Here is a 14622-nt window from a genome sequence, read left to right as displayed (position 1 = left end):
TGATTGCGAAAGCGTCCCTCAGCGCGTTTCAACTTTTTTGCTTCAACTTTTCGTCTCGTCTCACTCCAGGCGCCCTCAAGATGTCCGACTCTACGCCTCTCCTGCCATCAGCCTTCTCGTTGAACCAAACATCGCCTGCATCAGATGTGTGCCAGTCTAGCCTAACCGTTCAACCCTGCCGCTAAGAGACTATCTGCCACAAGGGATTCGCTGATTCGCGCCGGGCTTTGCTCTCTTGGTCAGTGGGAGCGACAGAACTTCCAGCATGCACACCGTCTGAGTCATGAAGCAGGCCTTATTCTACCAGCGCCTGTCGAAGGACAGGAGGACGTTGAATCAGTGGAGGCTCAGTTTTGTCGACATATGGCAGGGAAACGCCACATCACACCTTCCGATCCTAACCGTTCATCCCAAAGCACACGAAATGCACAAGGCCTTCACGCTTACCTAGAAGAGACGGGCACGAGACAAGATGGCAAAGCGCTACAACAAGCTTGTTGATGCGGCGGAGAATGTGTGGCCAAGGAACACGGGCTCTATCGCTGCTCTTGTACGTCGAGCGCTCGCCCGGACTGGCATCATCGGCAGCCTTGCCTCTCGCTTTGTGGTGCCCTCCAAAACAAAGCATCAAAAGCAGGCACGCAAATCTGCCAAACGCATGGAGGGCTTCGAGAAAGAGTTGCTGCGAAAGGTCAACGATCCAACTGATGCCATGGACATGGAGCATGCTATCCAGAAGCTGTGTGATACCAGCCCCCCCGTGAAGGAGCAGAAGTCACCCGCGTGCGATGTTCCACCTATCACGAACACCGATGCTCCGCCCTCACATACCCGACCTGTCGGTGCGTCCTCTCCTCTGGGTGGTGTGATTTCTCGTCGAGGGGAAAGACTCTACGTCACATAACCCCTCAAGTCACCCGCGGTCACCCTCGCAATACCGACAGGCTCAGCCTGTGAGCCGAAAGCCCCTCGGATCAGTAGTGGCCAAGTCACCAATGGCTCTCCGCGCCCGACTGGGTTACTATTTCTACATCCTAGCTCCGGCACACTACTCGGCAGTATACAACCAAATGCACTGACGATGTCGCCTGTTGCTTTGGAGATCCCCGACTGGGACCCGGCTGCGGAAACTGACTAGGACCTAGAGTCTGCGTAGATGTCAACCCCGGCGATGTTGCCGCCAACAACGAGGTCGATTTCGACTATGAAAGAGGTTTTGAGGAATGGGTAGCTCCGATTTACTGTTCTCTGGGGAAATTGACACTAGAACCATCCGCTGGCCACGCCGCAGAGCACGACGCCGTACGCAGTCTCGACCACAGTACTGGCTTGTTGCATCCGACGACTCTGGTTTGCAGATGCTGCCCAACGTCCATGTGGGGGAACACGGGGACGATGAGTGGGCTCTCCCCTCGTCGTACGTCTCTGTTGATGACGAAAACGATCCTTCCATCCACGCAACAGAGAGCTCAGCCGACGAAGATGACCCGCTCGCAGTGGAGGAAGAGGCGGTTAACGCTATGGACACTGGAATCAGTGTTGCAAGGCGTCCGAAGGGTGTGAGCGTGGCTCGCCTAAGGAACACGCCAGCGCCAGCGCTGGAGACGACAACATCGTTGTCAATGGCGGTCGTTTCTTTCGCCCCTCTCTGAAGCCAGAGTTCAGCAATGCCAGGTCCGGGATCTCCAAAGTACTTTACCGGCCGTGGATTGATCAAACCAAATTCTTTCAGATCCTCGAACGAACTCGTGAGGCTCGGCAGAATGACCGCGAGGCACGACAAATGGCACATCATGGCACTCTTGTCAAGGACATATCGGCCAGGATGACCGCTACTCTGACATTTTCTATGCACTCCCAGATGTTGACTTGAGCCAAGCATTACAGATCGTCCTCTCGTGGGGAAGTCGTACCCGGAGGGACAGCAGGGGTTTCGCTTCGTCGTATGTGATGAAGTTCAACGAAGGGGGGGAGAACTTCGAAAAGTCGGTCAGATTGATGCTGGATGTTGCCGAACACGAGTGGACGGATTTCAGGACCAATGCTACCGACTTCCATTCGCGATGCGACTGGGAGCACCGTAGCAACCCATACCACCAAACTCTGGCTTCCCACTCTCGAAAGACCATCAAAGGACCCTGCTTCAACGACGCTTACGACCAGGTGAAGCAAGGGCTCGCGGTTCCCCATCACTGCTTGGTTCACGGCCCCCCATTCCGTCTGCAGAGTTCAATTGCATCGACTGAGGAAAAATTACTCAAGGAATATCGCATCCTTGGCAACCCTCTTCCCCATGTTTTACCACCCCAGCCTAACATTCGCAATTTGAGAGACGCGAACGCGATCACGGTCCCTATCACGGTTCATAAGTGGATTGGGAACAAGTGGTGGGTGGAGAAGGCGTTCCAGCCGCCTTTGATCGAAATTGATGATGTGCCCGTGGCGGAACTCCCCCAGGAAATGAAGTTCTTGCAGAAGAACTTCACAAAGTCGGTAAGGGCGTTTGTGATACGCCACATGAGGCCGGCGGTATACTTTATTTGGGATTGGTTGAAGGCGCATGCTGTGGTGGGGGGCAGGTATGTATTGTGATGGGGTTCAAACTGGGTTATATTGCGAAACTGGGATGGGATGGGTTCACGTGGAGTCGTAGGATTTCTTTCGGGTTCAAGTCCCTTTGTCACTGGGTGGGTCAATTATTCTGACAGCTGTGGGTGATAGAAGTAGGTAGGATGAGATTCTTCGGGAGCTTTTGCCAATTGGGACATGACGCGGTAATGGGGTTTGTCGATTCATCAATTAGGTTTGTCAAGATTCTTCTTCTGCATCCTTGTTGTGCCCCGGAAACTCACCTCAGTAGTGTAGCATCAAGGCGCATCGTCTCGCTCTCCCCAGTCCCAAAAGGTTGAAGAGGGTTACCGAATTCATCTCAAATATTACAAGGAGATTAAATCAAATTATAATAAAATTATAAAAATCATATCATAATATTAGTAATACCTTAGCTCTTATTTGTTTATTCTTATTATATGTTACCTATCATCTTTAGGAGAGGATGAGCCCATGTATTTATACATGCCATAGCTTCTTTTTGCCTTGACTCGGGGAGACAAGAGTGTAATTGCAAATCCCATTGAACCGCCAAGCTTGTGCAGTGTGCAAGTTGAAATGGCACAGCCTGCTTTGAAAAACTCATCCGATGGCTTTGGCGATTGCTGCAGCTGAAACACTGAGTGATTGGTTGAGAAAGTGAGGCGAGGGCTGCAAGTATGCCTTGGTGGCTGAGCGACATCAGGCTGGGAAGTCATCAACCGAAGGAGGGGTTCTCTCTCATCATCCACATTCTTCTCCCTCAACGTAGTCGTCAAAACCATGGCCGAGCCCATATCTTTGATTGCCTCTGTGGCCGGCCTGCTCGATGTTTCCCTTCGCTCGTCCAAAGCCCTACATAGCCTGCAGTCCCAGCTGAAGAACGCGCCCAACTTGATTCAGGCTCTATCCAATGAAGTTGAAGATCTCAAGGCAGTTCTGGCTCGGGTTGAGGACACGACAAATGCTTCAAAGGCCAACGGGCAGCATGTTCCAGCTATCGCGGCCACCATGGTCGATCTCGAAGCGCAATTGCGGAAGGCCAAAATCACATTGTCTGACCTAGACACCTTGACCAAGAACCTCGCCGCAGAAAAGCCAACACTGAAGAGAATCAAGTGGTTCTTGAAGCAGTTTCAGGCTTCGGAATTAAAAAGCGAACTTAAGGGAGTCAGGACTAAAATCAACGAGCTTCTCGTGGCGCACAACAGGCAAGTAGTCCAATTCCGAGCGGTCGTATACCTCATGTCTAACTCACAATGTAGCTACATTTCGAATCGGATTCATATGGAAGTTTGTGATGTTCGTCTTGAGACGCGAAGGCATCATAGCACCGTCACCCAAAGGCTAGACGCGAGCTCGCAGGCGACAAGCAACCAGCTGATTTCGGTTCAACAAACCATCAACCAGCATCACGCATATATGGTTGCAGCACTTCAGACCCTTCAAGCAAAGATACCAGACCTGCCACCAGGATGGCATCAGACTGTGCTTGACCAGCTTTCTACCATCCGTGAAGAAACCAAGTCCAATCGAACGCCGACAGCGATGAAAGAGACAACAACGCAAGGCCCATTTGTGACACAAAAGAATCCGACAGGGCCGAAAGCCCACCCATACACAGGTCAAAACGAGCCGGCATATCCTCCAGGGTTCATGAATTCCTCCTTCTATATCACCTTGGGGATGATGAAACCTGGTTGCCAGTCCAATTGCCCATGCACTTGCCACTTCCCAAGGTTAAGACATTCTTGGAGGCTCCCTAGGGGACTTGATGCAGTCATCGGGTCCCTTTTCATCAGTTACACAAGTGACCCTGTGGTGTCCTCAAAGTGCAACCTAAAAGGGTGCTCCAAGGCCCAATCCATCAAACTCAGGCTTTCATACACCTTTCCACTTTGGTTCCTCAACCACACTGTCCACATGCTCATAGAGGCATCGACATCAAGACCCTTCGCTCTTGCCCTCGTGTTATACCACCGGAGGAAATATTCGATGTCAGATAATAACATTCTTTTCCAGGTTCGCAGTGGAAATCTCACTGGGGTGCAAAAGATTCTGCATACCAATCGGGCAGCCTTACTCGATGTTGGTACGGATGGCCGCACGGTCTTGATGGCGGCTCTGTGGGGAAGGTGTTCCTGGGAGAAGACACTTGAAACGATTAAACTGCTCCTCCAAGCCGGTGCAGACCCTGACCAAGAGGATGATTACGGAAACTCAATGCGGCTTGAGGTGACCAGACAGGTCACGAGATCTCCAGGCCGATATCATCAGTTGGAAGAGCTCTTTCCAATGTCTAAAAGTGCCGACATGCTTGAACTGACATTTCTTCACAAGATAATTGTAGGCCAATGTCACGTCGACCTTGCCACGACGTTGCAAAGCCGAAGTCCAGATATTCTTGCTCAGATTGATGTGCCAGATATCGTTGGGGAGACTCCGTTGATGTACGCCGCCCGGTGGGGCCATGTGGATCAAGTCAAGGCTCTGATCGACGCTGGCGCCGTCGTCAACATCAAGAGGAAGGATGGAGGCTCAGCCTTGAGTTACGCAGCAAAGACGGAAATTGCGGATCTGCTCATAAGGGCCGACGCGGACGTTCACGCAACAGACGAATATGGTGACACTGCCCTTCACAAAGCAGCTCAAAGGAATCGGACGGAAATCATCGAAAAGCTACTATCCGCGGGCGCTAGGGTTAATGCTCGGGCTTTTCCTACAAAGTCAACACCTCTCCACTACGCTGCGGAACATGACTGCCCCGATGCGGCTCGACTGCTGTCTGGACGAGGCGGAGATATTGACGCGAAGAACTACGAGGGATTTTCACCTCTAAATATCGCGATATGGCATAACTCTCACCGCACGGTGGCTGATCTCCTTGAGTTGGGAGCTGATTACCTCTGTCAAGACCGTGCACACTTTTCCTTTACAATGCAGCCAGATGTGGGGATTTGAAGACTTTGAGAATATTGGCAAGTTTTGAACTTGGAGGTATTGATATCAGCGCCGTCAACCGATATGGACGAACGCCGACTGAGGAGTTTGAACAGCGCTCTAAGATTTCAAGCAGCCTTCGATCAGCTTTCTATTCTTTACTCGAGGTCTTCAGTCGGAACCAATCGAGTGGGGATATTTCGGAGGGTCAGAGTGACTCTGACGATGAAGCTTTCGTCGATGCGGCCGAGTTTCTAGAGCCAGACTCATACGTTTAGCTTGCATAGGGTGCCGTTTTGACGATATGCTTGGGTCTACCTTGGTAGTGTGGTCGATTTGAGCCTCATGAAGCATGATATGAAGGGGCGGGAGTTTGCTAGGTTGCTAGAAACCAGGACTACACATCGCAGTTTCAATTTTGATAGATTTCCTATGTTATAGTTCCATAGCATCCTGATTAGAGCCTGCCACGTTTACTCTAAATTAAAGCATTAGAGCTCTTGCATCAACACAGCCGTCGTTGTTCCTCTCCAGGGTTGTGATTTCCGAAGTAAAGCCTCGGATTCCCAAAGTAGTGCTCTTTCCCGCCACTCTGACCTACCCTAACCCTCCTGCGTATTCCCATCTGACCACTCAGAGTCCTCGAGCAGAACCTGGGGTAGCGTGACAGGGGAGGAAGCCATCCGCAACCCTTTCCGACATGTTACCGACCAAGATCGACGTGGCAACCCCTGGCCAGCCCAATAGACGCTGCATCAGTCACATTCCCTCGCCAAGTTCCTTGCTGCATTCCTTCAAGAAAAATGAGGGGTTCTCGGCCGGGAACACGGGGTTGCTAGGAGTCCGTCCGTCGAAGCTCCGTGGTGGTGTGGTGTGTTCAAGTCGGCGGATGCCATGTCCGAGAATGCGTTGTAGTTGATTTCCGCTCCGCGTCGTGAGAGTCAGAAACGGGAGGTTTTACGAAGCCAACTCCGCATCGTTGTGTGTGTGTGTCGATGCAGGGATATCGACCAACTACGAGATTAAGAATGGGGCGGAGGTTTTGCGTATTGGGACAACTCACGCGATGCTGATGTTGAACGGAGCAATTATCAAGCCCGGATACCGTTCAAGATTCGCGAGCGGTTGCGAATTCCCATAATGAAGACACCGAGTTGCGCTATTTGATCATCGCCAATCGTTTACCGCATTCCTAAGTGATGCGGGAAGTCAAACCGACAGGCTAAAAGCGGGTAATCTACAAGGCCTCTGAATAGAAGAACATCTTGATGATGAAATAGAAAACACGCGTATTGGCCCGCGGGTTCGGGAAACGGGTCTCTCGTAGACCCCGACGTCGACAACATCAATTAAAGAACGGTGGGTTATGGGGAGACACATGGCGATTAAGCTCATGGCATGCCATGAACAGTGGTGCCACCCGACCCTCCAGGGTAACGCTATGTGGTGATCTTTCTGGTCACCCGGCCAAGGGGCCCCAGGCACACCGAAGCCCATTGGTCGCTCCTCAGCCCTGCTCGTCAACCCTGGCTTTTAGCGCCTGGTGGACACGACTGAAGGGGGGCCAGATCTGTCCGAGGACCTCCAAGTCCCCCGAATTTTGGCGTCTGCGGATTTCGGTTCTTCTTTGCCCGACTTGCGCACAGTGTGTAAGCGGACATCGCGATATTCCCCTCAAGCAAGGCCAAGCAAGGGGTGTGGGTATCTGAAGAGGTATTAAACCATGCAATTCCCTTTGTATATAGAACTGGTAGGAAGGACTGTCATTATCGATCGTATACTATCATCCAAGCTCCTCCTCTCCTCGACAGCTGCCATCTCCAAGTAGAATAGTTGCAAACCTGGGGTTTGCGGGGGGTATCGTTGATATATACAAGTCGGCTCATCCAATGCCGTCCTAGAAGTCCGCTCCGGCGGACAATTCAGGTTTCTTGAAGAGAAAAAGATGGCACTTGGCAGGCGTGTGATTGGGATGGGTGGTCTGATTCCAGATCAGAGTGTCGAGTAGCGACATCAAGAGACGTCAAAAGGGCCGTTGGAAAATGTGGGTTGCAAAGGAAGGCCAGACGTTGTTCCTGTCAGAGGATCAATGGCCCATTCACTTGGTCGCCGGCGTATATGGCTCTGGGCTTGATCCTCTCTTGATCTCATCGTCGTGAGAACTAACAGGAGACTGCTCGCACTGCTCTCGGGGGCTGCTCTCGGGCGTTGGGAGTCGGATACAAGTGCAGTGTCTGAGCAAGGCCTCGCATCTTGCAAGCCTCTCCAGGAGATCTTGATTTGGACGTCTGCGCTTCCTTGGAGGAGCGGGCGTGCTGGGCGTGCAAACTGCTTTGAGCTTTGATGGTGAGTCTTCTAGAGATTGCCATTGACTGTCGAGGTGTCGTTACCTTGATGCAATTGGAGCATGGGCTCTTTCTATCGCATTTCTTCTTCCTTTGCTGGCAGAGAACACAAGCAAGAATCCTCTTGCCTGCCGCCTTCTTTGGTTGATCTGAGTTATTTGATGACATCTTGGTGGATGCTCGACCGTACCGGTCCACCGAATTCGAGACTGTGTCGGACATTTTTCGTATACGCTCTTTCCGAGAATTCGCATCTACGGGATTTGCGAGATGCCAGTTTTCCAGAAGATGTCGGCTTTAAAAGTTTAAGCAGCATCAGCTTAAACTTTGGGATATCCAACTACCGTCTGAGCCCTTGGATGAGACCCCAGGATATCACGAGGGTCCACCAGGCCAGACCTTGATGCCCCATCAGGTAACAGATCATGCAACAATCCAGTGCACGGCTAGGTACAGGGGTGGAGAGATGTTATTGGAGGTTCGCAGTCCTCGGGGAGGGGTGGGTTCTGCCACACCCGGGCATCGGGTTCTAGATACGCCCCGAGGGAAATCTCCACTGTATCGTGACATTTGTTGTCGAGCAAGGGTGTCAGCTCGGAGTTGAACAATGCCAGGGAAACACTTTTCCTGACGGGTCGTTAGAAAACGCCGCTGGACCGCTGACACTCGTCGCTTTCGCATTTCGGATGTTGCGGTTTGCTTAAGCCCGCCTCTTCCTGAACTTCATAAGGCGAACCTCCTCTTCGACTTTAAGCTCATGAGACATGGTTCCCAGTCCAGCTCAAGCACCCAATAGCGGATCCCGTCATATTCTTATTCTTTGGGGTACAAGGGTTCTTTACGACCTAGAAGCCGAGTTTTCGGATGAGTCTACTGATGCACCAGTGAGGCCTTCACTGTTGTCCACCACTTACTTATACGGACATAAGCATCTATAGTCCTCACTCCAACCTCAACACGAGCCCATCTACTAGTATTCTTGGACTCTACACATACCTTTACTCAAGATAGCTGTCTATTCATTCCACAATGGCATCCAATTCCCCGGAGGGCACCACCTCCCCGCCGGGAGACATCAGCCTTGACCCAGCCGCCATACAACCTCCCAACCCTGAGACACATTCCAACATGGGGACCGACTCGACCGCCAATGACTCAGCATTGAAGGATACACCTACCGGCCCTGAAGCACGCAAGGAGACCGACACCCCAGTCCAGACAAGTACGGAAGATGAAGATGAGGACTCGGAGCTGGAACGCAGGCACAGTATCGTGCGCGACCTGGCACGTCAATACACCCACCAAAGCCAGATGTCCTCTGTTAGCGGAAACCCCTTTTTGATGGAAGACGAAGAAAGCCCCCTGAATCCCAGAAGCGAAAAGTTCAGGGCCCTCACATGGGCAAAGTCAGTGGTCAAGCTCCTCCACGACAACGGCCTCTCGTCTCGAAAGGCCGGCGTCTGCTACCAGAACCTCAACGTCTTTGGCTACGGACAACCTACCGACTACCAAAAGGATGTTGCGAATATCTGGTTCGAGGCAGCTAACTGGCCACGACAGTTGATGGGATATGGAAAGACGCGCATTGATATTGTTCGAGACTTTGACGGCATCGTACGGAATGGAGAGATGCTGGTGGTTCTTGGACCCCCTGGTGCTGGATGCTCCACGTTCCTCAAGACCATCAGTGGAGAGACGAGCGGTATATACGTGAACGATGATGCGTACTTTAACTATCGAGGTAAGCCGTTGCGAGCGTGTATTCCTGGATTATAAGCTAAGTGCGCCGACAGGAATCACGGCAGAGGAAATGCACACCCAGCATCGTGGTGAAGCCATCTACACAGCCGAAGTCGATGTGCACTTCCCCCAACTGAGCGTTGGCGACACCCTGGATTTTGCTGCCCACGCCAGAGCCCCAAGAAATGTTCCAGCAGGTATCGACAAGGAGACATTCGTTGGTCATCTCCGTGACGTCGTCATGGCCATGTACGGCATCACCCACACAGTCAACACACGCGTAGGCAACGAATATGTCCGCGGCGTGTCAGGCGGAGAACGCAAGCGAGTCACCATCGCAGAAGCTTCACTCAGCGGCGCCCCCCTACAATGCTGGGACAACAGCACCCGAGGTCTCGACTCTGCCAACGCTGTAGAGTTTTGCAAGACTTTGCGTCTTCAGACGGAATTGTTCGACACTGCGGCTTTTGTATCGATCTATCAAGCTCCTCAAGCTGCATATGATGTTTTCGATAAGGCACTGGTTCTGTACGAGGGTCGACAGATTTACTTTGGCCCTACCGACGAGGCGAAGCAGTATTTCATGGAGCTTGGATTCGATTGTCCGGCTCGTCAAACAACGCCCGACTTCTTGACGTCCATGACAAGTCCCCAGGAACGAGTTATTAGAGAAGGCTTTGAAGCTCGCGCCCCGAGAACCCCAGACGAGTTTGCAGCAGCCTGGAAGAATTCCGCTGCCTACACCAAGCTTCAGCAAGAAATCGAAGAGTACAAGCAAGAGTTCCCCATCAACGGACCCGAGGCAGAGCAGTTCCGACAAATCAAGCGTGCAGTGCAAGCCAAGAACCAGCGTCTCAAGAGTCCATACACTCTGAGCTACGGACAACAGACGTCGCTGTGTGTGTGGCGAGGCTTCAGGAGATTGGTCTGCGATCCGGCTTTGACGCTCTCGATGCTTTTTGGAAACTTCTTCATGGCTTTGATCGTTGGAAGTGTTTTCTACAATCTTGATCAGACGACGGGCAGCTTCTACCAGAGAGGCGCCTTGGTCTTTATGGCTTGTCTGTCTAATGCTTTTGCGAGTGCCCTGGAAGTACGGCAGGATCCCCCTTTTCCAAGACCTTGATACTAATGGTGATATCAGATTCTCACCCTCTACGCCCAACGTCCAATCGTTGAGAAACACAACCGCTACGCCTTATACCACCCGTCAGCAGAAGCAGTCGCCTCTATGCTCTGTGATTTACCGTACAAGGTCCTCAACGCCATCGTTTACAACCTCACACTGTATTTCATGACCAACCTGCGTCGAGAGCCGGGAGCCTTCTTTTACTTCCTGCTTATGACGTTCCTGGTCACACTCTGCATGTCGATGATTTTCCGCACCATCGGTTCAGCTTCGAGGACTCTTTCGCAGGCCATGGTTCCCTCGTCCATTCTTATCTTGGCTTTGGTTACGTTTACGGGCTTCATCATTCAGATCGATTACATGCTGGATTGGTGTCGATGGATCAACTACGTCAACCCCCTCGCATACGCCTTTGAATCCCTCATGGTCAACGAATTCCACGATCGAAAATTCGAATGCAATGTCTTTGTTCCCGCATACCCCGACGCAGACCCGATCAACCGCGTCTGCTCAACCGTCGGCTCCGTCCAGGGCGAACCAATGGTTGACGGAGACGCCTACATCAACCTGTCCTTCAAATACTACCACGCGCACAAGTGGCGCAACATAGGCATCGTCATCGCCTTCACAATCTTCTTCCTCATCACATACATGGCTTTTGCCGAATTCGTCAGCGCCAAGAAGTCCAAGGGTGAGGTTCTCGTGTTCCGAAAAGGCCACAAGTTCGCAGGAGGAAGGGGAAACGATGCCGAGTCAAGTCCAGCAGGTCGCGGGGCCATCACCGAGAAGGAGGGTTATGGAGAGGGGCAGCGTTCCAACTTTCAGTCGACGAGTGTTTTCCATTGGAACAATGTGTGCTATGATGTCAAGATCAAGAGCGAGAACAGGCGAATTCTGGATAACGTTGCTGGTTGGGTCAAGCCTGGTACAATGACGGCGCTGATGGTACGTCTTCCTTTCTGAATGTGAGAGAACTGATACTTACATGTTACAGGGCGTTTCTGGAGCTGGCAAGACCACGCTTCTCGACTGTCTGGCGGACCGGACGAGTATGGGAGTCATCTCAGGGGACATCCTAGTCGACGACGAACTCCGCGACGCATCCTTCCAGCGAAAGACAGGCTACGTTCAACAGCAAGACCTTCATCTGTCCACCACGACCGTTCGCGAGGCCCTCAACTTCTCAGCCCTCATGCGTCAGCCAAAGCACATCCCGACAAAGGAAAAGCTAGCCTACGTCGACGAAGTCATCAAAATGCTCGACATGCAAGACTATTCGGAAGCTGTGGTCGGAATTCTCGGCGAAGGACTCAACGTCGAACAACGAAAACGTCTCACAATCGGCGTCGAGCTAGCCGCAAAGCCCCCAGTTCTGCTCTTTGTCGACGAGCCAACGTCAGGTCTCGACTCTCAGACATCATGGGCCATTCTCGATCTGCTTGAAAAGCTTGCTCGAAGCGGTCAGGCAATTCTCTGTACCATTCATCAACCTTCAGCTATCCTTTTCCAGCGCTTCGATCGACTATTGTTCCTGGCCAGCGGCGGAAAGACTGTTTACTTTGGCGACATCGGTGACCATTCTAGGTCCATGATTGACTATTTCGAAAAGAACGGCGCGGATCCTTGTTCGCCAGATGCCAACCCAGCTGAATGGATGCTTGAAGTCATCGGAGCAGCCCCAGGCTCGGAGACGGAACTCGACTGGCCACAGGTTTGGAGAGATTCGCCCGAACACGCCGCAGTTCAGGAGCACCTCAAGGAACTATCCCACCATCACATCGAGAAGGACACAGATACATCCTCATACGACGAATTTGCGGCAGACTTCAAAACCCAGCTTGTCCAGGTTACTCGTCGTGTCTTTGAGCAATATTGGCGAACGCCCTCATACATCTACTCCAAGGCAGCCCTTTGTGTCCTCGTTGCCTTGTTCGTCGGCTTTGTCTTTTACAACGCGCCAAACACGACTCTCGGCTTGCAGAATCAGATGTTTGCCATCTTCCAGATCCTGACTGTGTTTGGACAGATGGTGCAACAAACGATGCCGCATTTCGTCATCCAGAGAGACCTCTACGAAGTGAGGGAGCGTCCATCAAAGACGTATGGCTGGCAGGTCTTTATCCTGAGTCAAATCATTGTTGAGATCCCCTGGAACACGCTCATGGCGGCTCTTATGTACTTCTGTTGGTACTATCCCATCGGACTGTATCGCAACGCAGAGCCGTCTGATGCCGTCGCTGAACGAGGCGCCCTCATGTTTCTGCTGCTTCTGGCCTTCATGATCTTCACCTGTACCTTTACCGACTTTGTCATCGCAGGCTGCGGATCAGCAGAGACGGGCGGCAACATCGCTAACTTGCTCTTCATGATGTGTCTCATCTTCTGTGGTGTCCTCGCGCCCCCAAGCTCCCTCCCTCGCTTCTGGATCTTCATGTATCGCGTCAGTCCGTTCACATATTTAGTATCCGCCATCTTATCAACAGCCGTGGCGAACACGAAAGCAGAATGCGCACCCAACGAGTACATCCAGTTCCCACCACCGTCGGGACAGACTTGTCAAGAGTACATGGATCCTTATATGAGCAAGGCTGGTGGCTATCTGACGGACCCCAACAACACCAACGAGTGTACCTACTGTACCATCGGCGACACGAACCTGTTCCTTGCTGGAGTGCAGTCCGATTATGCAGACAGGTGGAGGAACTTTGGACTCATGTGGGTGTACATCATCTTTAATATCTGCGGCGCATTGGCATTGTACTGGCTTGTTAGGGTTCCCAAGAACAAGAAGGGCAAGAAACAGAAGAAGGAGTAGGAGTGGTAAGGGGCGTGAAGCGCGCAAGACCGCGGCAACATAGACGGGTTCATTGTTTTGTTTTGTTTAGTTACCATAACAGTTACTTTCAGCAAGTGTATTTCCTAATAGAATAACCAAAATATGGCTGGCTTTCCATGCGTCAACGAGTTCTCTTTGCTCCTAGGATCAGGGGTGATTTACATCTTGCTATTCATGACGAAAAAGCAGAATCGGGAGCAATTCACATATTACTATTTGTGACGCATCTACTCTCTGATAAGCTAAAAAGACCTTAGAGGAAAGAAACATTAGACTTCACAATTGCTAGTGGGCAGAGATCGATAAGGAGCTCACAGTGACTAAATACATGATTCCCCCAAACAGGGCGCCCCTTTTAGTGTGCATGTGCTTAATTATCTCATCATCGCGATAAAAAGACTCTTTTATCTTACAGATCGGACGGTGTCCAGGATCACGCGTGTTTCAAATATTGCTATCTACGAGGTACTGTCTCTTCGGCCTTCATAGTTACATGCAGGCAGGGAGTCACAGGGAGGTAGTTTAAAGTGACAAAATGTAATCCCCGTACAGTACATAGTAAAGCGGCCTCTGCCGCTACTCTTCCACTAAACTGGTCGCCCCCTCCAGTGATTATCTTATCGAGATGATGAGACTCCTCTCTGCCAAACCAAACGCCCCTTTTATTACGCGTGTTATTATCTCATCCTCGCGATGATAAGATTCCTCGATCTTACAACATATGCCATTGATGGTAACCAGCAGCTAGGTATGACTCTTCTACTGCCGGCAGCAGAAGGTTAAAAAAAAAAGGCCACTGTGTTAGCATTGGGATATGATGATATGATGTGTTGAAAATGTGTTCTTTATTATAGTTGAAGCCCGGCCCTCGATGGGTTAACTGAGCCAGAAGATCGATGGTAACCAGGATTACGCGCGATTCACATATTTCTATTTGGGAGCTCCTCTCTAATAAGAGGAGCGATCCCTACAGGAGTCCAAGGGGGCTAGTACTTACTGTCCAATAGGCCAACTATTCAGACTTCACAGTCATAAGCAAGTAG

General features: G+C 51.4%; 2 protein-coding genes and 1 pseudogene across 3 annotated transcripts, besides 1 other annotated feature; 2 read left to right on the top strand and 1 right to left on the bottom strand.

The window, feature by feature from the left end:
- Positions 1 to 472: 472 nt before the first annotated feature.
- NCS57_00904600 (uncharacterized protein) lies at positions 473 to 1652 on the top strand (the record flags this gene model as incomplete). Its single annotated transcript, XM_053058834.1, has 4 exons — positions 473 to 842; positions 914 to 953; positions 1146 to 1302; positions 1359 to 1652. 4 exons carry the CDS (start codon positions 473 to 475, stop codon positions 1650 to 1652), a joined length of 861 nt encoding a protein of 286 aa, XP_052912665.1.
- Positions 1653 to 7627: 5975 nt separating this feature from the next.
- On the bottom strand, positions 7628 to 8168 carry NCS57_00904500 (annotated as a pseudogene). Its single transcript has 2 exons — positions 7920 to 8168; positions 7628 to 7867 (listed from the first exon to the last, which is right to left on the bottom strand).
- Positions 7628 to 8168: a sequence feature.
- A 735-nt stretch (positions 8169 to 8903) lies between these two features.
- On the top strand, positions 8904 to 13558 carry NCS57_00904400 (uncharacterized protein; the record flags this gene model as incomplete). The annotated part of the gene is made up of 4 exons (XM_053058833.1): positions 8904 to 9615; positions 9668 to 10707; positions 10759 to 11688; positions 11738 to 13558. The coding sequence occupies 4 exons, from the start codon at positions 8904 to 8906 to the stop codon at positions 13556 to 13558; spliced, it is 4503 nt and encodes a 1500-aa protein (XP_052912664.1).
- Between the last annotated feature and the right edge of the window lie 1064 nt (positions 13559 to 14622).

Source organism: Fusarium keratoplasticum, chromosome 6 (genome assembly GCF_025433545.1).
Source record: "Fusarium keratoplasticum isolate Fu6.1 chromosome 6, whole genome shotgun sequence".
In the NCBI taxonomy this organism is placed as follows: Eukaryota; Fungi; Ascomycota; class Sordariomycetes; order Hypocreales; family Nectriaceae; genus Fusarium; species Fusarium keratoplasticum.
This window is presented reverse-complemented; position numbering and strand designations above follow the sequence as displayed.